We start from the raw sequence: 26,326 nt of genomic DNA, 5'->3' as shown, positions 1-26,326 counted from the left end.
TTCATGTAAGAAATAATAGCATTTATCTTATAAGAGCAGACTAGAACAGTACTGAAGTGTATAGAATTTGCTACACAATGAGGATAATTAATATTTTTTAATAATGAAATGTGGTAAATCTATTTTTTGAGTATTTACAGGCATCTGACCTCTAAAATACTAATTATTCAGGAACACTGAAATAACTCTTTGTTAGTTTTACTATTCACTATGATTTTTCTTAACCAAATAGTAGGTCATTATTAATCTGGTTTTATGTTATTTATCTTCAGTTTGGAAATGCATTTGTTTAAATAGCACAATTTCTGAAGTTTGGAGGTGAGTAATAAACGATTCTGTTGACTAGTTTTAGTGGTTAGGCAGAAGTACACAACTTCTTACTTTACTCAGAAATGGATGACTTAATTCAGAAATGTAAGGACGTGAAGAAGTAAAGAATGACTAAGTTCACCTGGTGCTTGGCATGATTAGCACAGGATGGTTCGTGCTCTGAGTAGTGAACAAAAGATTGCAGCCTTGCATCTAGAGAAAGGCCTTTCAAATACAGCTCTGTTAGCACCTTGACTGCAGAGTCTTCTGATCACCCTGACAACAATATAAAAGGAGTTACTTCTGTTTTTCTCAGGAGTGGCTGAATCCTTTCTGGAGTGAGGATACTTTTGTAGGTACCAGCGAGGTGCAAATACTTAGCTAGAGTGAGCTAATGGTACCTTTTGTATGATTTTGGCTGATCAGGTAGGTTAATAATTTTCTTTCCTTTTAAATTAGATGTGCTGCTTCAGAATAAATTCCCTTTTGATTTCTGTTATGAATCTGATGTGAATATTCTGGTTCCCAGTACCAAGTAATTTGTTTTGACTTCTGTTGACATTGTAACCTAACTGGATTTCTCATGTCAGTAAGTTTTATCGTAAAGGAATTCTTAGAGCAACTTCTAAAGAAGATAGGGTTATTTTTGACATAATGTAATGCTGATTAGCTGCCTTTGACTTTTTTATGTGATTATTACTTCATGTCATGGAATCACTTTAGGTTTGTGTTGATTGTATAAGACAACTAATCTGAAGTTATGTTTCTCACGCCTGTTTTCTGTGGATGTTGAAGCTCTAGCACACAGAACTAAGTTCTCACTTGGCAGTGAGTATTTTAGATACTCATACTTCTTTTCTAGCCCTAACTTACGAGATTCCTATTAAAATGAAAGCATAGTATATACGCACACATTAACATAAGAGCAAAGCTACTTTCTACTTGGTTTAACTTCTCTGTTATTGTGGAAAGTTAGCTATTTATGGTGAATGAGTGTTTGTTATCTCTGAGCTGGATGCAGCTGTGATGCTGATGGGGAAGGATGGGTGGCTGCACAGCAGTGCAGCTGCTGCTTCCCCATCTCATGATACAGAAAATGTCAGAGTTGAAGGTGGTAGTAGGGATCTCGCAGCATCTTGAATTTACTGTCCTCGATAATTCTCCGCAGCTCCTCTTGACTTATGTGACTTTGTCAAAGTGGAATAAGTCATGCCTTTTACCCTCGTTTTGCCATTATTTGAGCATCTGATGAACATTTAGAGCATTCACAAGAGTTCCGTTCTTCTCCCTCTCTGTGTATCTCAATAGAAACTGTGGTAAATTCCCCATTTACTTCAGAAACATTCAGTTTCATAAACTGCTTTTATCCTCTGGCTACCCTTAAACTATAGGCATTGGTTGTAATGTTGTTGTTAAGATTAGCCTTTCTTTTAATAGTAAAGTGTGTAATTCTTTAGTTTACTTAAGCTGAGGTTGAAAGAAAACTCCGTCACTCAAGCAAGTAACTGATAATGTTAGCTCTCTGGATCGTGTAGTTTTTATTACATGTTTTCTCTTATTTAGAATTCTTGGAATAAAGTAAGGATCTGATTATTGACACTGCCAAAGTATTTCACTTTCTTTCAACTTTGGTTGCCAACAAAAATATTCTTAGACTAGCCAGATGGAAAAAGTCAAAAGAAGGCAACTGGGAGGTATGTCATGTTCAGTTAGGTGGAAGCTGAGTTCAGATTTCTTGTATAGAGAGTCTGAGAGCCTTTACTATCTGAGGCTTATCCAGACAAAAAGGAAAAAGGAATTAAAGGTTATATATTTGTTAGAGAGAAGTTAAATTATGTAATTCTCAGCCCATATAAGTGCTTTCTTATCTTGTGTGGGTTTTTTACTGTGAGAAAGGGTGACACATGGATTAAAAAAAAGAGGGGGGGGGTGTAGACACAAACAGTAAATGGTGAGGATCAGCCTAAACTGTTTTATTTTCTAGGTAGGGCTGGTCTGAATTATCAACAGCCATAAAGACAAAGCACAGGTATCTGTTGCAGAGGCACAGTGAAATCTGTAAGGATGGATGAGTGTTGTGATTAGAACAGTGAAACAAGAAGATAATTTAGATGACAGTTTAAAAGGATCTGAGCAGTCAAAAAATTTAAATAGTATGCAAAAGGTGATGAGAATATGAAACAAGTTTTAACTCTGTTGAGAGTAAAATTGGTTCTTATACCTGTTTGCATAGGATGGGGAGCTTGTAGAAGCAGCTTAGAGGCAACTCTAGACAGATGGTCAAGCTGAATGCCAAAGGAACTCAGAGGATTCCCACAGCTGCATAGAAGGTGAAGAGTTGATGGCTGGAGTGTCAACAAAAATTTATGAGATGTCACGCAGGCTATTGCTTTTATTCTGAGAATCCTAATGCCCTTCATCTGGTCTATCGCTCTTTGGTACCCACAGATAAGAGTGTAATGGGAGAGAAAAGGGGATTGACATTTCTGGTGAGAAAAAATAAAGGCATCAAATCCGCCATAAAAATACATACTCAAAGAGTGATATAAATGAGCTTCATTACAGAAATCCCATCTTCCTTATTTTATGATGTAAGAGCTCATTAGAATTCAAGTGTTAGAAAAAATAAAATGGGAAGTTTCTGGAGCTCCTTTTTGAAGGGACCTGTCAATCCAATGTGGCAGTCAGCCTTTACATAGAAGTGGGAAATCTGACAGTGTTGCTCATTGTAGAACAAACTTGGAGGTAAAGAGGAGTCAGAGGAGAGAAACAGAAAGTATTAGACTATCAACGTTAGGGAGCCCATGAATTCTGAAATAAAATGAAAACCATAGACATGATTCCATTCCAGCAACATAGTTAACATACTCTAGACAAACCAACCATGGCAAGACTTTAAAGATTTTTTTAAATCTCTGACAGTTTAGGATCTTTACTGGCTCCACAAAGGGTAGGGAAAAAAGAGGAAATGGCTAGCAGTCAATATATATTACAAGTTTTTAAGAATTCCTAAAGGGAAACTTAATTAAGAAAATTGATGTGGGATTTATAATAAGCAGGGTTAAGCAGAAATCTTCACAAACAGACCTGTTCCAAAATGAGTATTATGAATAATGTGAAGCCATCTAACTTGTCCTAAAAAAAGTCGTCTATTAATTGTTTTGCGTGGCTTAGCAATGTTAACTTTTAAAACATCTTGTCTCATGCCAAAGAAGTTCAAAGAAACCGGAGGAATGCTAATGTAGCAGCAGTATTTAGAAAGGTAAATACAAATCTTTGATAATACATTTACATATATTTACAGTGATGACAATGGCAGCTACATATTTCCATGTTCTACCCTGCTAAATTTTGCTGCTACCCTGTTCAAGCAAAATAAGCTTGGTTGTATTAAGGAAATAAATTTACAGATCTTAGAGGAAAGATATAGCCCATACCTACAGAATGGAGAACTCTGTCCTGAGAAAAATGGGCTCTGCTAAGTCTGTTAGTCATGATGGACAATCATCTTAAACTGTTAACATATTCTTGTGGCAAAAAAAAGTGCAGACCTCACATGCATGAGGAGGGGACTGATGAGTATGAGTAAATGGTGAAATTTAACACTCAGTGTAGCACTTGTGGGACCACAAGAAAAAGTTAAGAATTTGGATCTGCTGTACACTCTGCAGTAAGAACTCTGGAATAAAGGAACAGGTTTAGAAAATGGGTGCACGACCCCAGAACTGCAAAATCCCATTTAGTAAGAGATTTACTGTTAAAATTACAAAGCAAATAGTTTAAAGACCTTCACACAGGAAAAAAAAAAAATAGCATTGTTTATAATGTGGGCCTTGCCTGGAAGTTAAGGCCTAACAAATTTAAGGTATGTGCATTAATCAGGGAATATGTTAATTAATTAACAGCCAAGTGATTCTCCATTACCTCATGTGCTGATGCCTTCAGACAAAGACTCTCTGGAAAATATGGTTTGGCCCAACATGTGGACATTAATTGAAAGTAGGTTATTAAACGTAATAGAGAGATTACTAGAGACAATCTCACGGCCTCTGCCATGTACAGGAGTCCAGGTGAGATTATGTAACATCAGGAAAACAATCTAGTCCTCTCCAGTTTTCCTGTCTGTAGCAGTTTGGAGCAGTACAAAATACATCATATCACTAGAAGAATTTATTTTATTTTTATAAAAAATGATGCTAAGTAGTGGGACAGTATTATGCATTTTTTATTGTATTTGAAGAAGATATCTTCATATATCCTGTTAATACATGGGGAAAATACCCTTCTAGTCCAATTCACTGGGGAAAATACCTTGGTATTTTAATGTTTATGACATATCATGTTGATTAAAGGTGATGGAAGGCCCAAACCCATTTATACCTGGGTATAAGAGATGCAGAACATAAGAGGATATAAAATTTACATAAGGAAATATAATTTCTGATGTTAGCAGAACTTTCTGTAACCAACACGCAGAGTGAAATCTTAAAATCATAGAATATCTTGGGTTGGATGGGACCCACAGGGTTCATCAAGTCCAACTCCTGGCTCCACACAGGACCATCAAAAAATAAGACCCTGTCTCTGAGAGCATTGTCCAAATGCTTCTTGAACTCCGTCAGGCTTGGGGCCATGACCACTGCTCTGGCGAGCCCGTCCCAGTGCCCAACCACCCTCTCGGTGAAGAACCTTTTCCTGACACCCAGCCTGACCCTCCCCTGTCCCAGCTCCATGCCGTTCCCTCGGGTCCTGTCGCTGTCCCCAGAGAGCAGAGCTCAGCGCCTGCCCCTCCGCTCCCCTCGTGAGGGAGCTGCAGGCCGCCATGAGGCCTCCCCTCAGCCTGCTCTGCTCTGGGCTGAACAAACCCAGGGTCCTCAGCTGCTCCTCATAGGTCTTCACCTTTAGTCTTCATGATCTTTGTAGCCCTCCTCTGACCACTCTGATAGTTTTATGTCCTTATACTGTGGTACCCAAAACTGCACACAGAGATGATCAAGGTGAGGCTGCACCAGTGCAGGACAATGTGCTGGATGCACATTGAAATTATAAGATGCACTATCGAAATTGTAAGAATGGCTATACTTTGAAGACTTAGTGGTTGAATATATATTGATATTAATCATGAAAGTGTGCCAGATGATCATTAGTCACCTGTTTTTGCAGTTACACAGAATAGCCTTTTCCTGAATAAAGATAATCATTTTACTTTTCTGATGTTTAGAATTATCTGGTTTTGTAACTTCAAGTATCTTTAAACATGTTTTTAAAAGCTGTTTACTTAAACCCACTGTGTTTAGAAGGTGTTTTCCTGTTTAAATATATTTTTTAATTTTTTTTGTCTTCAAAATAAGTCCTAATTCTTGAGAATGTAACACAGTATTGACCATGTGAAAATGCTGGCTCAGGAAGCAAGGAAAGGAAGAAGTAAAATTGATACAAGATTTAACACTGAGTTTCATTTATGATAATGTCAAATGCAATTGCTTGCATATTTCAGTCTGTAATGTAGAAACTACTGTGAATGGTGACTGAAACGTACAGTACATCTTTTTGTGTGTGTTCTGAGAAATGATTTGAGAGAAAAATCTTCCCTTTTTGTAGGGGGTGTGTGCTGTCTTGGTAATACACTATTGAAGAATAGGTTAATATTCCTTCCTAATGGTGTTTTAGTAACGTTAAGTGGATAGTTGAGGTAAACATGGCTTTCTAATACGGTGCATGTAGTTTGATAGTCTGGCTTGCTTTAATCCTGGTGTTCTGAAAAGAAATTTCGGTGAGGTAAAAGGACTTAAGTCTATTTAGTTTTAAGGAGTTCAGTTTCTTAATAAAGTAAAATTGCAGTATTACTGTCTAATCTCTCAGATGTTTATCATTGTGACACATACGTCTGCAAATGAGGTGTAATGAATTAGTTTTTACCTGACACTCCTACAGCTCTCGTGTCATGTCATGTAGACGCCAGCTGCAGCACCCAGGCCTATTGCAGAGGGATGGGGCGGTGGAGCTGCTGCGCAGGGCTGGGCTGGAGCCAGTGTGACTCATGTGCCGAGGCTGACGTTCTCCTCCTCATGGCTTATCGTACTTTGTTACTACAGGCTAATTTAGAGCCTTAAATTAGCAGCTACTTTAGGGAGAATTTTTCAGATCATCACTTTCATCATTTGAGTGTTTTTAGTTGTATGTCATTTGCCTCTCTAGGGAAGTTGTTCTCTGAGAATTACTGGAGGGGGTGTGGATGGCTGGGGAAGCAGGTGAGCATTTATATTAGCTTTCTGCTTTTTAAACAGAAGGGATCAAACTCTTTGAGACAGTAATGAAGTTGCAAGGGTGATTTTATCCATGGAAGGCAGCTTTTCATTGTTCACATTTAATTCTTGTTGCTTTTTCTTTAAGTTATTAAAGTAAAAATAAATGAAAGAAATTTTTGCAACAGTGCAGCTCAGCTTCGTGAAGCTGAATTAAACTCAGTTGTTCTCTGTGCAGATTCTAATTCATTTAGCATTAGAAAGTAATATTCAGGACTTGGCTTTGTATAGTAACACGTGTAGAAGATACGGCTTTTCAAGCTAGCACAGTATTTTAACAGCTTTTGATCCAATAACTGATTGCTTTGGTTGTTCATTGTCCCCCTAAAAGCTGGTGTAGAAGAAGCAGAACTCATACCGTGGCTGTGTAGGGTCAGTGTTATCGAGTCTGCTCCAGAGGGACTTGTGTGATGCTGTGGGCCGTGCTCACATGTATGAGTGGGAGTAGAAAACACAGAAGAGGAAGGATGGAATGCAGGGAGCCATGTAAAAGGGTGGTTGGAAATGACCCTTATTCCTGTTAAATATTAATATTCTGAAAACAGCCACAGGCTCCGTATGAGACTGTGGACTCAGCTGTGCTGGACACTTTAATGTTTGCAATTGTCCTCATTTCATACGACTCTTTTAGAGGTTATAAAATGTACAACTGATGTTTAAATAATTTTAAAAGGAAAAATTATGTGGTTGAAGGTTAGCTTTTCAGTGAAGAATGTGCTGTTTGGCTAGATGTGTCAGCATGGTTTTCAGTGAGCGCTGTGCCATATTTGTAGCTTTTTCTTACAGTTCATGAGATAGGAATGGTGTTCCTTTAACTTGTTCCTCAACAATCTTTTCTGAATATGTTGCCTCCTGAGTGATGTTCTAAAAGTAACCTACATAAACAAATAGTAGACCAGAATACAATGAATTCTCTTAAAAGCAATACCCTTAAAAAGGAATAATAAAAGTAACGTTCATGCGTATCACATGTTGGTTAATGGCCTGTTGTTAGAGATCTCCTGCTATTCTGACCTTTCTAAATTTCATTGTTTCATGTTTTATAGGATTGTGCTTATGGTACTTGAGAGCAATCATTTACTAAAATGTGTATTAAATTACTTTTACAGACTGTTTTTAGAGAGGTGTACAAATGTGTATAGCCTCAACTATTTTGTTACTTGAAGTATGCATTTGTCTTAAAACAACCCCCCCAAACTCTAGCATTTCATCCACATAAAATACATGTTGAAAAGGGGACCAGGAATACATTGTTATGTAAAGACAGCCTCGTGATAATGATGTAGGAAACTGAGCTATGGTACCTTTTGGGGAAATGCCGGGGTATTGCATGTCCTCCAAAATAGCCTGTGAAGATTGGACAGTAAGATTACTCCTTATATGTATTTTATGGAATTGTTACCAAAGTAGATTTGACTCTTTAGAAGAGTTATTTAGTATCCTTCTGATTTGTGTTGTCTTTTTTTTTCTAGCTGACACTCACAGCTCTCCCAAAGAGGACACTCCAACTGGTAGCATGGATTCTCTTTCTTCCCAGTCTCCTACACCTGCATTCTCTAGTAGCCCTCCTGGGCTCCTGGACAGAAATCACCTTATTTTGGACAGTGGAGATCTTGCAGACTGGACAACAAATCTGTAAGTAACACGAATATTGAATACTGATTTTTCCACTAAAGTGATCAGGCATATAAAACACATTTCCCTTTTCACTTTGGTGGCAAGTGAATGGCTTTTATATTGCATGTAGTTGTGTTTGTTTTCTGCTACAAAAAGGTATATGCTTACATGTTGTGGTGCAGATTAGAGGATACTTGAATAGAGCTGAATTTGTAGGATTTTTTTTCCCTACTGAAACTCAGTGCGTTTTACTGTAACCTGTTATAAAAATTTAGATGTTTTTTATTTAGGCAATGAATATATCAGTTATTCTTTATGTAATGTATTACTCTATGCCAAGACAGAGTAAGGTTACATTTAATGCAAGGCCATTAAGAGTTAGGACCAAATTTTGGTTTTCTATAAATGTACTTTAATGAGCGTGTGCCCAGGTGCTTTTGTCTAAGAATATTATCATTGTTGATCTCTTGTTGTTAACAAATTAACTGCCTGCTTTTCAATTAAAGTGCAGTATTTCACTTCCAGTGGACTGTACATGTTCAGTTACTGAGTTACCTGAGTTCAGCAAAAATAGACATTACAGTGTTAGTACTATCTCTGTAATACGTACTCAGGTCTGATACAGAGAGCCGAACATACATTTTTTAATCAGAAGTTGAGCTTAAATTAAATTCTGTTTTGCCATTCATACAAATTTCAACAAATCAAGACAAAGTTTTCCAGCCTTCAGTGCCAAGAAGATGGAAGAAGCAAGTCTGGGGAAAAGATTTGTTACAGATATTTTCCATAATGACATTTTGAGTGGCCTGTTCTGTTGATTAAGGAAGTATGTAAAATATATGTGTAGATGTATGTAACACATGAGAATATGTCGATAGACATATAATAGGTTTATATTTCCATATATACACATAATTAACCATTGATTAGAGTACTTATTAGCTATAACAATATTTTTTCATATGTATTGAAAGAATTTCAGATTTATAGATATTTTACATATATGTTGTTTCTTCAGAGGACTGAAATTACTTTTTCCTTGTCTTGTAGTCCAGTGGGTAGTGGGTAGGATTAAAAATAAGTTGTATTTGATGAAAAGAGATGCTGTGCGAGAAACAAGTGCTGCGGAAGACATAGAACTAGAATGTCTATGAAAGCAGGCATAGCTAATGAGGGAACATAATGCTTAGCAAAACATTGATAATGGCACTACATAGAATAAAAGAATGAAGTATTGGCTTTATCCAGAGGATTCAGGAACTTAAGGTCTGTGAAGGAACATTGCATTTTTTTGTATTTGTTTGTTTTCATGAAAAATTACACTGTAGAGCTGTTTTGGAAACTGTGATGACTTGAAGTTTTGTGCTCAGTTGGAAGCAGTTCTGTTTGGAAGGAAAAAGAAGTGTCTTGTTACGTGCATCTAGATGATTTGTCAAAAACACTTACCTGTTTGTGAAGTCTGCTTAAGAGCTACCTCCACAACAAGCCTGGACAGTGACAGAGAGTAGTCAGTGAAAGGTAGATTCTTTCTTTCCTCTACTTTCTCACAGATTTGGGCTTCTCTTCCCCATCTAGTTCTCATGACTCAGAGGGCCTTGCCTTCACAAAACAAAACAAAACCCAGAACAACTCCATTGTGTTAATGGAAGAGGCAGATGTCAGCGACACAAATGGTGATCTTTGGCAGTCGTTGTGCATAATGATGTCTTGTGGACAGGCAAAGCTGGTGGTTGTCTTGGCATGGTGTAGCTGCGGTAGCTCTCTTGGCTCCAGGAAACGAGGCATTGGCTGTTGAACTCCATGTTGGTTTTAGACTATTCTCATAAATTGGACTACCCTGGAATTATGTGAACAATCCTTTCTGTTTGTGCAGGATTTCAGAACGTTTAGCATTTTGTGCCAAATTGGAACAAAAGCAATTTTTACTGTCTCAGTGTCCTCTCTAAAATGGTATTGCAGGTCTTCACTGAGCTACAGTAAATACCATTACTGAGCCTAGGGATGATGAAAATACAAGAGGATCTGGTTTCTCAAGTTACTGCTGATGTTTGTAACACATGGGTGTTACTTGTAAGAGATCAATCACTATGGAGTTAGGTACTCAACAAGGTGATGGTGACTCCTTTGCAGTAGAGGAGTTGCTTGCACTGTTTCCTGGGGGAAGGATGTTGCATTGTGGGTCCAGATAGGTCAGATATTCCAAGGTAGGTTTGTATCAGTAGTTTGGTCTCAGCAATAACAGAGGATGGATAGCAAGAATGCTTTCTGTGGTATTTGTTTTCAAGAAAGAAGGAGCTTCCCCTCCGCCCCCCGAATGATAGCTGTTGTCACAATGATGTTCTCTGGCAGAGTTTTTTGTATTGCACGGCCTTTCCTTGTCCTACCTGTAAAAGCAAAAAGAGCTACAGCTTCTAGCATGGTTAAAGGAGCACCAACTGAAAGCGAATATATGCTTACCTCCTGGCTTTTACTAGGAGGGGACTGCATGGCCAGAACAGTGAAAGAAACTAAGAGAGCAAGGGCTATACCACAGATCTACAATGTCTCACAAAGCCCAGACTGCTCAATTGTCATGTCAGTGTTTAAAGATGTACTATGCTTGCAGTGTAACTGAACCCTGATATTTCACATATGCCATGTTGAAGCCCCGCTAGGCTGTTGGTTTTCACGTCTATAAGTATGTGTCTGCCTGATATTAATTTTCTTTGAAAACCATGTGTCAATCAGTCACATACCCTGTGATGTTATGTACTGCTGAAGGGGTGTACAGTGGGTGGGGTGATGGTTGGCTCCTACTGTCTGCAGCAAGAATAGTTTTTATTGGAGACCCAAGTTTGCTCTTCTGTCATCTTGCACTCTAAACTTTTGTCTATCTTTTTCCTGAAGATAGTTTTGCCTTCACGCTTCCATCTAGAGACAAATACTAAACATAAATATTTTATTTTTACATATAGTCTGTGGTAGGACATAGTGTTTCCCCTACCTGTCAATTGCAAAGTTACAGGGTAGTTCATGTAGCAACAGGTTTCAAACTCCAGTTAGCTCAGGACGGACAAATTACCTTTTCTTTTGATGGAGCACCATCTCATAGATGTATATTGTTTGAAAATCTCTTCCATCCACGGTTTCTTAGCACAATCTATGTTTAAAGAGTCAGACAAAAATTGGTGGTTATGATAGTGAGTTGAATAAAATGTTTGACCCTTGTGGTGCTCTCCATTGGTATGGACATTGTTTTTTTCCTTTAAGGCACAGCAGCAATGGCAGTCTCAGTCTGATATTAACCGAAGCAGTTACTTTCCTTCTGTCTTCCTCTCTGCTTTCTTTAAGTGGCCACATGCACTTGCCCTTGAGCTACAGAATTAACACTGTTCAGCTGTCTATCTTCAGATTCCACTGGAACCACTGTCAAAGTCCACTTTGCTCTGACAGAGCTCCAGCTGTTACTGCTTTTGCAAGGAGAGCATGTTTCAGGCTTTTTTTGGCAGACCGTTTTGGGACTGGTATAGTTTCACTAGCAGTACATTCTCAAAACGCTCGTTTTTTCCCCTCAAAGCCACAGTTGGCTCTGGGGAAGAAAAAAAATTAAAAAAATAATAAAAAAAAGAAACCAACAAACAAACAAAAAAACAGAGTTTCCAGTTCCTTGTACATTCCTTCTGATTTGGATTGCCACCATAGCCAGGTGTTCTGAAGGTAAGCCATGTCTGCTGAATGAAATGTGTCTATTCCCATAGGTGTTCTTTAGAAGCTTTCTTTGATCCGTTTCTTCTGTTATTTGAGACATTGGAAAGTAGACAGTATTCCCCGCTTAAGGAATTGTCCAATATATATATAAAACAAACAATGTAAAGAGGAATGTACAAATACGGTGATATTTGTCATGTTGTTCCTTGGGTTTAACAAGTAGATCATGCGTGGCAACATTTTAATTCCTTCATAAAGAATGAATACATTTTGTGAGTTGCACATAATATTATTCTGACTCGATTTAAACAACAACAACAAAAAACCTAACAAAGCAAACCTCCAAACATCTTTTATCCATTAACCATCAGTTTCCCCCAATCTGATGTCTACCCTACAGTTGCAAATTATCTAGGGAGCTTAGACTTCAAAATCCACTCTTTGTGTTTTCTTCTTTCCTCTTTCTTACATAGTAATATTTTTGCTTTCTGCTGCAGGTTGCCGCTCCCTGTAGATTCTGTGGCAACAGGTGGTGGGCTGGAAGTCAGTTGACAGTGTTGGTAAGGAAAAGCATTCCTGTAAGAGTGTCACCAGAAATCTGCTGACAATAGATGAGGGGAAGACACAGAGTGGTAAGGAGGAGGGGCGCATAAAGAAAAGCGCTGTGATAGAAATCCAGGAAATGAAATGAGTTTAGTTGCTTTTTTAATTCTCTGGATTTGTGTAAGGCTTGGACTTGCCCTGTTTCCATCTCCTCCTTACAGTTTCTGCATCTCCTGTGACTCTTCTGACAGTCTGGTCCCATACATGTCTGTGTGCTCACATCACTAATGGTTCTTTTTTTTTTTTTTTTTTTTTTTTTTCCTGAGGTGCTGCTTTGACAAGAGGTTCCTTCCCTGCAGCTGTAGGGCCTATGTCCTCTAATCCTAGCAGAAACGGTCATAAGGCAGCTACTTAGTAACTTAGAGGAAGGAAGATCATGACTTATGTGGGTCTTGAGAATATTGACTTGTCTTAATTCAGAAACTCAGGCTAACTGCAGCAATTGCAGTACTTTGAAACAAGGGCAAGTTTCACTCATCTTCACCATCAGGGTGGCGTTCATCAAGCTCTCCTCTGGCTTCCTGTGGGCCAGAACCATTTATTGATATGAGGTCTTCCCTGGAGTCCTGGCTATAATGACAGCTCTCCTCCCAGGGAATGGTGCTGGTTCCCCTATCAAGAAGACTGAGTCTTCGAAAGGTGGCTTATGAGGGTCACATCCTAATACACTGCAGCCTGCCCTTAAGTCTGTTTTCACTTGACCTCAGCATGAACCAAAAAAGGCGAACCCTTGGTATTTCCTAGGCTTGGTATTCAATGTAATTATATCTGAGGATCTTTTTTTTTTTTTTTTTTTTTTCTGATAAGGATTTTTTTTTTTTTTTACTGTAACTGGCCTATTGTTGTTGTGAGATCTTTTCTGCTAATAGTGTAATGCCCTATACCAGAGCTTACAGACTTACCCCTCACAATGCTGTTTTTTCACAGTTGGGTAAGATTCTTTCTTTTTGTTTGGAAGTCCCCTAGGTAAGACGTTGTGTGTGGTCTCTTCATTCAGATCATGAAAACTAAAGGCTTGTTCCTCAGATGGAGAGTTCATTTTTGTGAAGTGAGGCTGCAAGGTCTCTGGGTTTGCTGGGGAGCTGGGTTCATATGCTGGCACTTGGTGACTTCTGATGGCTGTTCTGGATGGAGTCAGGCTGCAGGATGTGAAATAACCTTCCTTAAGTTGATGGTGTTGTTTGTGTATGTATTTACCTTGCTCTTTCGCTCTCTAAGCCTAAGGGATTTTGCAACCATAATGCGTCCTGCCACTCAAACCTCTTCACTGAGAGCATGGCTGAGAAGGAGTGGATGGCTTGTTAAAGCAGATACATTTCTGGGCTCACGATAGAAAGACTTACAGTTTTCAAACTGAATCCCACCTTACAAACTGTTGTAGTACATATGACATACAGTCCAAATACCAAAGGTACTCAAAACCCAGAGGAGAAGTGTAAGCACCAATAGAAGTAACTTTCGTGAAGGTACCAGTGGCAGAGGAAATAATCCAGTATTATTTTTTTTTTCATTAGTGGGTCTCCTGACACTTAAATATTCTGTTACAAAGCTCAATGATGTATATACACTACATACACTATGGGCATAGTTTCTGGGATTTTAATGTCCCCAAAGGCTTTCAGAATGGTGATGAGAGCTGTGCTGTGCAGCATCCTGTGTAGTTCCAGGGCCTTTGTGACCAGGGAAAAAGCTGATTCTTCGTGGAATCTCAGGCCATTCAAGTTCCCAGTGAGCAAACACGTGTTCAAAGAGCCATAAGATGGCAAGGGAGGGCAGCAATAGTGGTGTTCTGAACATAACAGAAGTCTTCGAGATGGTTACTCATTTTCTTTGACTGCTAGATGAATTCCCATCAGCTTTATTAAATCTACACCTCTAGACTGCATCATCTCCCGTCTCCTTGAAATTGAAACAGTTTATTTTTGTATTTGCTGGGAGTGCTGTGAATTTGCAATTTTATAAAAATGATGAGTGACTTCACCTTCAATGTGTTGAAAACTTTTTATATCTGATATAATCTTTTTTTAGTATGGGGAGATGCTTTAACAGCTGCAGAAGGCACAGTCCAGGTATGTGGCAGTGCTCCTCACTCATTGTGCTTATTTTGCAGTTTGGTTTTGGTTCAGCTGCCACCTCTTCAGTGACTCAGCAGACTTGAGAGCAGGTTTAAGTGAAGCAGGCACTTCTTTTTGTATCCTTTTGTTATGCAAGCAGAGCAATAGCCCCGATTTTGTAGCTCCATTGAAATAGGCATAATGTAATTTAGTCATGTGGGTCATACAAAATAGGTTTTGCCATCTCCTTGTCTTGCAGTGGGCTGGACATGGACAGTTAGGCTTGCCAGCACCACCTGGGTGAGCACCAGGTAAGCAGTACGTGTGCTCAGAGCAGGGAGGGATGTGGACACAACCACTGTGAGCTGAAGTGTCCTTTTTTGACTCCTTTTTTTTTTTTTTTTTTCCTTTTCCTCTTTATTTATTTGTTTATCTTTTTCATTATTCCACAAAACACAGTCCCCACTTTATTCTTATTTTTATTTATTTATTTATTTATAAGGGACAGTATGCTATAAGCTTACATATGTACATGCTTCATTTTTTAGCTTTGTCTGAATTATCATTTAAAAATGCTGTAGTTTAGGACAGCTGCTGTAGAGACGTAACTTTCAGATTTACCAGACTGGCATGAAAGATCATTTCACTAATATGTTGGCTGCTTTACCGAGACTTCACAAGCCAAGTTTAACAAAGCCTCTATTTCAGTGTTGGCTGATGTGCTCTGTATAAACGTGGGATCGGGAATGTCGAGTGCATGTTACATATTTTACATTTGGGGGTGGATTTTTTTTTTGGACTGGTCATGGATCAGGAAATTCTGTCCTTTTGCTTTGTCTCCAGCTTTGCTGCAACTATGACAATTTCTAGCATTTTGTCCATACAGTGTACTTCCCAGTCTCACCAAGGCATATGAGTTTTAACATGCAGGAATACTGTTGTCTGGTGATGGAGAGTATTGGATTGCATATCAAATCAGAAATAGCCAATACCTGTAGTTTTATAATCAAGCCTTTTAAGAATGCTTTCATTGAGTTTATGTCAGCCAGCCACTGAGATATGACAGCCATGGGGCTGCCAAACCCTTCTGTGAAGCAAACGTTTTTTCTTAAAGAGTTGCAGTGTAGATTCTTTTCACAGAGTCTCTTCCTTGCTCTCAAGATAAGAGGCTGTTCTTAGCTGTGTTACCTTAGGAACCAGGCAGCTAAACATTCAATAAAATCTTGTTTTCAGGAGTTTGTTTCTGAATATCATTACAAAATCTCTAGCTTATTTTTCAGTAGGGCCATTTCCCCTTCCTCTCTTCTCCCAACATTCACCGTACCAAACAATAGCATTTTTTCTCAGAGAGAGATGGTTATGTCAGTTTTTTTTTTTTTTTTTTTTTTTTTTTTAGCCCTTAGGATAATGGATTTCTTCAACATACCTTCTCAAAGTTGAGATGCTATATGATAAGATACACAGTACTTTCTAATTTATCATCATATTGATAAACAAGGCTTGCAATCCTTCATAGCAAGGTAACTTTGCTATTACAAGAATCTTTTGAAGGAGACAAAAAGAAGTTCTGCTCTATGTTGCTTACACACCACAGTGTTGGAACCGATTTTTCCTATTGAGTAAAACCTTCTGTTTTTATAATAAAATTAAGTGGTTCCTGAGATAGCCAAGTACAGTTAATAAAAAAAGAGTTGAAATTCTAGAACGTGCTTAATATTTAAAGCCATTAAAGTTTTTTTTCTTCTTCTTCTTTTTCTCAACATGGTAAAACTATTGCTGATGATTTTTTTTTTTCCCCCTGCTGGATCCTAGACCATGATCTCTTGATCTGTAACCACGAGCTGAAAGTGACAGGCGAATTGAGGAGCCATACTGCAGTGCTTTTGCTACAGCTGAAATGTATTAAGTGAATTAATCAAAAAGTGGGGGAGGGAGCAGTCCAGGGCTTCATGTACCTGCACTTCTGGAAGGTTTTTCCTCTGTTGAAGTTGCTCAGAATTAGTAGAAAATCTACCTGTTTTTCCGTATTTTTAAATAATGCTGCCTGATAAAGGACAGTGTAGTCTTAATAGCTGATAGGTTACTGTACTTGTTGAGTCTGTAACCTGAGCAATAAATGTGCCGTGACATGGATCTGAACACTTGATTTCATTCTCTTTTCCTTTCTTTGCACACATTCTCTGATCCTTCCCTACATCTCTCCTTCCTTCTTCCCTTCCTGTTTCAAAGAGAAACCAGCTGTGATATTCTAAGTATTCTTACGAATGGCTGCTGCTTTCCTGGATCAGAGGGTGTCTTTGGTAGGGGGTTCTGAATGTTATTTTGAAATTATTAATCTGGTGTCTAAAACGTGGCCAGTATGTGCTGTCCTAGAGCTGATCATGTAAGTTGCACAGACAAATCTGATGTGTATTTCAAAGAAATAGCTAATAATTAGAAGGTTTTCATGTTCATTTGTTGAAAGGCAAACAATGCCAAATCTGCAGTATGTATTATGGAAGAATATTCTTCACTTGTAATTAGTTTGAATTGGTGATGCTTTAATGATCTTTGGCATTATATTTGGAATGTTACTTTTCTATTTCCTGTAATTTTACAAGTTTCAGAAACAAGCCTTACCCCAATCTCAATTTTGGAGTGGATTGAAGAGAATAAGTAAAAACACAAGGGAAATGATCTTTCTTTAAATATCAGGATTGCTTTAACTCTAATAGTTTAGTCTATGCAACTATGATACATTTTTTGTTATGCATTTTTTGAAAACCCTTATTGTCTTAGGTTCACCTGTTCTAATGAGCTAAAATTAATTTTACAGATAATACATTTTATGCATAATGGTGGACAAATAGTCTACTTTCTAGCAAATTTTACAAACCTTGAAGTACCATTATTATTATTTTTTTTTATCCACACTATTTGGAACAAATAATACAAATGCTGGTGTTCAGTTCTTGTTTGTTATCTTCAAATGAAGTCTTACAGTTGAAGGTGTTTGTTCTACTTAGGGAATATTTTTCAATGACTGCGTAAAAATGGGAGGAAAACAATAAGTTAAAGTAAGTGTAAAACCCCAAATTATTTAGATGCTGGTTTTCAAAAGAACATAATTATTAAAAGATGTAAATAAACATGTAGTGGAAGATTTAAGAGTGGCTAAGCAGAATAGACGTCCTCTTCCCAAACAAACACAAACACGAAATATGTTTCTACTAAGTACAGTCCAGCTTTTCATTCAGTTTACTACATATGATTCTTTCCTTTATTTGGTAAATCTGATAGTTTTAAAAGCAGAACATGTTTTGATAAACCCTTCTCATTGTGATGCCAGGACATTTAAGTTTCATTTTTATTAGTGGAATTAACTGCAGAATGCTGTTTTCATATACTTTGAATTCCAGTTTTCATCCAAATGCAGTCTGACACAGATCCAAACTAAAAATTATTGTCTTGTTAAATAAAGAATGTGCCATTCATCATTTTATAATGTAGTAAATTTAAAAATTAATAATCAAAGTAAATGTCTGCTTAACCTTGTAATTGCTAGAATGAAAATGAGCTATATTGGCTAGCAGAATAAGTCTGTAGAAGTTGTGCTTGCGTGTAAAACACTTTATACAAGCCAAAAAAAATGATAGTTTCTTCTAGAAATTAAATATCCCAATGAGGAAGAAGATGGAAATCTGCTACATAAGTTAGATTTCCTGCATTCTTTTATTGTTAGATTCATAAGTGGAGTGACTGCTGATTTTTTTTTTGGCTTCTGGTCAATTCACCTTGATTAGGTGTGCATTTACACCCCCATCAAATCCTGCTTGACTGTTTTCCCAGATTTTGGTGGTACTTGGCAGATTTATACTATCTAAAAGGTTAATCTTGGAATAAGTCTAGCAGATAAATGCTGTATTGTGAAGTCCATACTTCTGAGTGATGATTTCTGTGTGGAAGATGTGTGTGAACCATTTTAATTCTGTTTCTGCTTGGAAACTGCTTGAAGTCCAGCTCCAAAGATATGCTGATATGAAATCTTTAGATTTTTTTTTTTTTTTTTTTTTTTTTTTTGCACATGCAGAGGAAGACAGCCTTTCAGTGTTGGAACATTTTAGTTCCTTAAGTTGTAGGACTAGGAGCATCATTCATATTGGAAAGCACTTCGTATTTTTTTTCAGTGATAAATAAAAGTTTTAACTTTAGCTGTTATTTATTTTTCTCTTTTAGCAACTATAAATTCAGCCATTACTTTAACACGTTTTTGAACAGTGTGCTCACGAGGACAGCCACTGAGGCAGTACCTGTGCAGTTATGCGAACAAGATCTCATTCCAGAGCCAGCATCGTGATCCCAGTGTTGTAATAGCTGCAGTCTCTTTTGAAATCTTCCAGTATCACATGCCTTAGTACAGTGCTGAGAAGATTTTTAAATAGATTCGTCAAAACTTGTAAAGACAAAGTGGCAGCTCAAATAATAGCCTGCTATATGCAGTTTCATTGTATCTGTCTTTATTAGATAAGGAATGTGGAATTTTGCCTTGTTATTGGTTATGTCATACATCTCAGGTAATGCGTCCTAGCTCAGGATGTAGGGCATATAGGAAAAATGCTTTCAAGGAGGAAATGCAGAAACTTGACGACCATGTCTGGAAAATCACCTCAGTATTGTTACTGGTTTTGAGTTTGAGAATCTAACTAGTTAGTTTATTTATAAAGATTCAAACATTTTTAGTATGAAAAGGAATTTTATTCACCTTATTAATTCTGCCTTGAAATAATTTCCCCTTAGTCCTGGTCAAAGTCGTCCATCGATGGTCTCATGGATGAACACTCCAAGCACTAACCCAGCTGCCACAAACACTACACCATCTGCCTTCTCCTTCCCTAATCCTGCCACTGGGAGTGACAGAGCAGTGGAAAGGTACGATGCACTCTTCAACATTTGCTGGTTATTTAATTGCTTCCCTTCTTCTGTATCCTTTTCCTCTTCCTCTTCTATTTCAAATGGCTAATTTATGTCCTCTGCAGTAAATAAATGGTTATCTCAAATCAGGAAATGCAGCCTTTGCAATTTCTACAGATTAAAATAACGGACTACTTCGTCTTATTTTTCCTTTAAACACCTTCTAGTAGAAGGCACCTAGATTGAGCTAGTGGCTTGCTGGTCAATGCAAACAGACTTTGATGGGGGTGATTGATTAGGTCCCTCTCTACTGCAATAGTTCTTTAGCTTACTATATTGTTTATAGTGTCTTTTAAAATACAGATCTGTTTTTTTCCCTAACCACCCATGTCAAATTTAAGTTTCTCATCCTAGCCTTCTTGACTTTGAAATACTTTCTCATATCTTTACCTTTATCTGTGCTTTCATTCTTTTCTTTCACTCTTTTGGCCTGTTTTTTTTTTTCTGTCCTGTTTTTCCTTCCTTCCATGTTATCCACCTTTTGAAGTGTTTTCACTTCTTCCTTCGAAGGTCTTAGCTTTATTCCTACAAGTTCAATAATATTTGCTTTTCAAAATAAAGTAGCTATGTATATTTATAAATTCTTTCCAACACTTTGTAACAAAATTCCATTTTTCCTCACTGTTGACATTCTGTACCAGAACTGCATTGTCTATTTGACTGTAAGTTTCTTGGGGCAGGGAAAATGTTTCCCAGTGTTTTATGTTGTTGTTGCCAGGGCTCAACAAAAGATGAGTTATTGGTGTGGGTGCTTTGTCTAAACAAAGCATAGGGCAGCAGCAAACTGTCAGTTTTGCAAAGGCGTGATTAAATAAGATGTGCCAAAAATACTTATATATTCAAAGTTCTCTCCTATGGTACTTGGAGAAATGAGTATTTTGGAGAAATTCATATTAATGGTTAATTAATGAGCATCCTAATAACACCTGTAAAAGGCTGTCTGCACTTTTATAAACCTTATTATGTTGAGGACAAAATAGCATGCTCAGTGGTGTAGTAATGTATTGTAAAAAAGTAAAAATAAAATAAGTTCAATAAAGATTTCTGTGTAGTGTTAGTGAAAAGATGAATTGCAAAGACCATGAAGAAACATTGTGGAAGGTATAATGATTAATCTATAAATTAAGTATAGTGTGCTTTGCCTACTATTGATTTCACTGATGATTAGCACTTGGCAATATTTTAGCCGTAGTCAAAAGTCACGTTTAGCTATCATAAAAATAAGTGCACAAAACTGGAAGTATGATATTCAGAAGTGCCAGCAGTAAGCTGTGAAACTTCAGCTTTGGCATTTGTGTGTATGAATTAGAAGCCTGTGATGATGCATGTGAGACTGCGTTTAAAGTTTTAGTCATCTAATGAGAATGGAGAGAGAATGGTTGAGAAAGGGGCGTGTTGTCATTAATAGCCAAAAGTTACGGTATTTCTTAATTTCATTTTTCAGTGTTGCCCACCGAAAAGCGAGAGCAGTTTATCCATGCGAAGCAGAACATAGCTCTGAATTATCATTTCAGATAGGAGCAATTTTTGAAGATGGTAAGTACTTATTGAGTGAATATAAAGCAGTGAAAAAAAAAAAAAACTGAAAAAACTGTTTAAATGGCTTTGGATAAAAATACAAGCATAACTGCTGTTCTGCCAACATTGATGATGGCAAACAGTGACGTAGAAGATTTCTGGTACATAGAAGCTGCTTTAATGCAAATTAAAGCAGTATGAGGTAATGCCTTTGCTTCATGGGAGCAGACTCTTTTAGTTGGTTTAATATATCAGCAGTGATTAAATGTGTGTTGAAGTAGGAAAAAAAAGTTGCTCAGCAATAGAGTGACAATAGAGAAACATTTTGGCCTATGAAACCGTGTTTTTCAATGTGGACTATCTTTGTAAGATACCATATGGGCTTTCATTTAAAGAACAAAATATCCACTTAAGGATTTTCAAGCAGGTAAATCAGGTGATCATTGCAGAGAAAAGGGAATGTTTAGTCTTCTAATGAAGGGATGCCTTAATGTATGTTTATACTTGTAGAAAGAATGAATTCACAGAATGAAGGCCTGTGTTGAAAAATTTCTGTGGTTACAAATGTAGTATTGCATATGAACATCCAGAAGGTGATTCCTGAGTTCAAGACTGTGTTGAAATTCCTCAGTTAGCTTCCATGGCTCTACTCTCCAGCATCTGCACAGGGGCTTTGAACTGACAAGGAATGGTTTTAGTTTTAAAACCTTATGCCAGTGACTACTGTAATACAAATTCTGAAGATACAGAAGATATTGGAGCTTAGTTTCTTCATACTGCTGCATAAGAAAGAGATAGTATGGAATGGATCAACAGGGCCTGGACAAATTCAGCAATTCCTGTTACTGGAATGCAATTTCATAGTAATTCTAAGCAGAAATTAATTCATAGCGGGAGCAGTGTAAGACTGTTGTTTGTTACAAAGCCTTGATAAGTTGCATTTGTACTGTAAAACAAAAGACTTTAAAGTTCAGCCAAATCCTCATCCAAGTTTTGTGCAGACTGAGGGTTTCAAAGTGATCTGTGAATTGCGTTCTTAAGATCCTTGTGAGTACGGAGACTAGTATTTTAGCCTTTTGGACTGTCTAGAGGCAGAGGGGGGTGTAGTAAGGGGCATACTTGCCTCTAAGGAATCTGGAAATTCTGCAGTGGTGCTGTTTTCTTTTCATCAATTGCCAGCTTGCTATTAGGTCTGAAATCTGATACGTTCTTTCCAGTGGTAAAATGGTATTTAATTCTGCATGACTAAACACACTTTGGGTATGCGCTGCCCAGTTGTTCAGATACCACATGTGAGAATCTTTGTTTGGATATCCAATAAGGAGTAGCCCAAATTTCCAGTTATCATCCAACAAAAAAAAGAAGAAAGTACACAGTCAAAAACAGCTGGAAAAAATCAACCTGCAGGCATTAAAAGGCTAACTAAATGCATCCTGTTAACTCTGTTAGTACTGGACCAGAAGTGTGTATGTGAGATTTCTCTTCCTAACCTACAACCCCAACAGAATGTTTCTATTTTTTCTAACAAGCTGAAACAAATGAGCAAAGCTCACCAGCATCTTCTTTTTCTTCAGTGTTCATAACAACAACAAAATGGCACAAACATAGACATCTCCTTCCCCTTCCTTGTGAAGTGTAATTTAAAGCAGACAGATCATTAGGACATTCCTGTCCTCCGTCTTCTCCCAGATAAAAAAATAGTAAGCCTAGTCCAGAGTCCACGTTTGTTTTTTTTTTTTTTCAGTATAAGGTGGTCTGAGGTCCCCATGAGGTTCCTCCCTACCCACTTCAGAAAATCATACTTGGTATTTCCTATTAGATAACTGCCTTGCAGGCAGATCATGTCTGAATCAAGTTAGGTGGGAAATCTTTTAAAAATGAATTAGTTAAATGATTGCTCTTTTTAAAGTCTCTTACAGCAGTTATTTTAATTTAAGTTTTTTAAAACATGACTGATAGGGATCTTCAGTAGACGTAAAATTTGTGTACAGGAACAAAATCTTGTGCATAGAGGAAAAGATCTGGTGCGTAAAAGACAGGCATTTCTAATGGAGGACACTAAGGGTTGTACACCTGTTGTATTGGCATTGGAGAAGACAGTCTTGCAAGAAGCAGTTGCTTCTATATCATGTGTTTGTGTGACAGCAATGTTGAGATTCTTTTTTGTTTAAAGAGATTGTTATGGCAAAACTACCATGTTTTTGGAACCTCAGTACAGCTTTTCAACTATAGAGAGTCAGATTGTCCAAGAACAAGTACCGAATTCAACATTCTGGCAGCACATGGAGAAGTGTTTCAACTCTAATTTTCCATACCGTCTTTACAAATAAGGTTGGAAGCTCAGGAAAAGGTTACATGGACTGCTTTCTAAAATCCTAATTGTAGATCTCCAATGGGGAAGATCATGGTTCCTTAAATACATTTATTTTGATTTATTCCGCTGCTTCCTGCTGATTTTAGAGGTGATGTCCTTGCCCCACAGCGCTTTCAGCATGGGGTGGGTTGTGGCTTGGCAGTCAAAAGGAGGAGAGCCTGCAAGTAATAAGGCAGTAATTGGACGTATGTAATAACTAAATATTCATTTTGCAACAATTTGTAGTAGGTTATTATGGATAGGCTCTGTCAGTATGAAAAGGTATTCCCATTAAAAGTGCAGACCAGTCTCCATATTTGAAACCACTGAAATGCCTTCAGCTGGGCCTTTTCTTTTTGCATTAGACACCCTTGTGTCTACGCGTGAATCAAATTCCAGTGAATCAATTCAGGTTCTTCAGTTACTCAATTTAAATTCCCATATGCCCTAATAAAGCCCCCAAATGAAGAATTAAAGTAATAATACATCAATTCTGCAGCTCTACCAATAACCTTAACTATCAAAGTGACAACGCATCAATCAAGTTGACATACAGCTAGTATCAACCATTAAAGTAACTGTTAAATTAATGTCTACTAAAAAGTGCTGCTTCCATTAGTGAAGATTTTATCCATCTCTCCTTTCTCCACCCTGCCTGTCTCACTTTTCTAATCCTGTCTCTTTCATCTCTTACTGTTTGTATGTTGAGTTTTTTCCTTTCTCTTCACTCTGTTCTGCTTTGTTTCTTGCACTTTTTCGCTTCCTTTTCCCATTCTTCTGCTTTGTCTCTCTTGGTCTGTGGATGTTGATTGCGGTAGTTCTCTCTCATCTGTTATTATCCTGGATGAATCTTTCTGGCTGCTCTAGCCTGAGACAGGATAATGGCATTTAGTGAGGTACAGTCTTGTGCCTGTCATAGCTGCTAAATGTAATATTGGTGCAAGCAGGGAAGAGTTTAACCTTTACTCCTGTCTCCATTTCCTCTATCTAAGTGGGGGAAAAATACTGGTTTTGCAGGCTGACAAGGTTCGATTTACTAATATTTTAAATTGAGCTTTACTTCATCTCATAGGAATCCATATAGAATCTGAACATTTGCATATTCAGGTGTTTTCTTCATTGCATGCACATTGTGCTAACCCAAATCTCAGTCTTGTTATTAAAGTGCCATAGAATATACATGCAAAGGCACCATTCGGTCAGGAAAAACAAGAAAAAGAAAACTTTTCTATTTAATTGAATTGTGTAAGAAAATGAATAATGTAATCTGAACTATATCCACTGCTTTTTTTCCCCCTCAATCTTCAATTCAATTTACCTTAGGCCGTGCCAATATCTTTATTTCCCAGTTGCTAGAGTCTATATTACTGACAGCATATAACACTATAATTCAGGTGGTTAGAGGCAAAGCTTGAAGACTTTGCAACTGGAAAAGGGCATATATGGGAAGAAGCAGAGTATGATATGAGACTGAGAGACATACGCCAGTCATACGTAGATTTATATTTGGTTCAAGCAGTTATTCCCAATAATCATGAAAAGAATAATCAGACTGCCTGGCATTGAAACTTCGCCAGCCTTGCAGCCAAGTGTTATTTCTGGTTCTTAAAAGAGACTGCTTAGAAATGGGAATTTCACTAGGGAGAAGTGTTTTAGATAGGGTAAGTGCTGTTTACACAACAAAATTCCTTGTCAGTATCACTAACAGTTCTACAGTGAGGTTTCCTGAAAACTTGTCAAGATAGCTCTCATCAAAGCTTTCAAATTTTTAAAATCACATTATAGGGGAGAGAGAATGGGGGGAAAACCAAGAAAGTTTTTTGTTACAGTAATTTTCCTTAACAAAGGTGTGACACTCATTGTCTCTACCAAGTGCAGTAGGAACACACAATCAATGTTCATACAGCCATTGTTATCCCCCTCTATCTTTCCCACTGTACTTAAGTGCCACTCTTAGTTAATCTGCCTGGTTTTGACTCCAAGGCACACTCTTCTCTTTTATTCAGCGGTGGCTTCTGGACTTTCTTTGTGGTATTTACAAATGAAGGATTTACATCAAAGAAAAGTACTACTCCCAAAATGCTATATTGCACTGTATGTGCAAATAATTATTTTGTCGAAGTAAAAATGAGAATAAAGCTACTTCTTTGTACTCCTTTCATCTGTGCATTTCAAAGCACTTAGGAGCATTCATGTGCATTAACTATCTCCATTTTATGCCCAGAGAAACTGAGTGTTCAGGCTGTGGACAGATGTTCTCCTTCTCAGATCCCTCCATACCACTGAGAGATAAGTCACCTCGAACTACTGCTGAAAGTTAAAACTGCAGCTTCACCAGTAAAATGTACCAGATAAGTACTGCCAAATTCCTGCTGACTTTGCTAGAAGTTTTGAAAAGCCACTGAAGGCAGTTTGACCTTTTACAGTCTGACTTTGCCTGATACAGAGAAGGGAAGAGTTCCTCCTGCCAACAGTGTTGTGGAAGCAGTGGTCCCCAGAAGAGAAATGTTAATGGAAAGCTGAGTGTTGAAATGGAAGGTGTTTACACAGATGTGTATTACCTCGTAGTTGGTGCGTGTGCAGGACTGTCAGAGATGTTCAGCTGACAGATGGGATGGGATTCAGCTCACGACTAAGTACCAAGTCTCAGGTCTTTAATTTAATTTCCTGGTGAAAAAACGGCCAAGAGGATTGAGTTCTATAGTAGTGTATTTTGGTGTTGCAGTGAGATTTCTGTTGCCCACAAAATGTAGCTTGTAGAGTCATTGCTTTTTTGGTAAAGTAGTCCATCAGCAAGGGAGGCCCTCTTGTGCCAGGCATCGTGCATGTACGCATGTTAGATTTCCTTCCCCTTTTCCTCCCAGAACAGCTAGTTTCCACAAAGGAAGCAGGTTTTGCAGTGCCTGATTCAGTCCTGCTGAAGTTAGTGG

At 37.7% G+C, this 26,326-nt stretch overlaps 1 protein-coding gene across 3 annotated transcripts in view; it reads left to right on the top strand.

The window, feature by feature from the left end:
- ARHGAP10 (Rho GTPase activating protein 10) overlaps window positions 1–26,326 on the top strand; it is a 143,495-nt gene that overhangs the window by 112,950 nt on the left and 4,219 nt on the right. For all 3 annotated transcript variants that reach the window (XM_035323880.1, XM_035323881.1, XM_035323882.1), the window contains exons 20-22: window positions 8,087–8,249; window positions 19,352–19,483; window positions 20,970–21,061. In XM_035323880.1, coding sequence (XP_035179771.1) covers window positions 8,087–8,249; window positions 19,352–19,483; window positions 20,970–21,061 — 387 coding nt within the window. The remainder of the gene's footprint in view (window positions 1–8,086; window positions 8,250–19,351; window positions 19,484–20,969; window positions 21,062–26,326) is intronic.

The sequence above is a fragment of the Oxyura jamaicensis genome, chromosome 4 (genome assembly GCF_011077185.1).
Source record: "Oxyura jamaicensis isolate SHBP4307 breed ruddy duck chromosome 4, BPBGC_Ojam_1.0, whole genome shotgun sequence".
Taxonomy (NCBI): domain Eukaryota; kingdom Metazoa; phylum Chordata; class Aves; order Anseriformes; family Anatidae; genus Oxyura; species Oxyura jamaicensis.
The sequence above is the reverse complement of the archived record's forward strand: the minus strand, read 5'-3'. Positions and strand labels throughout refer to the sequence as shown.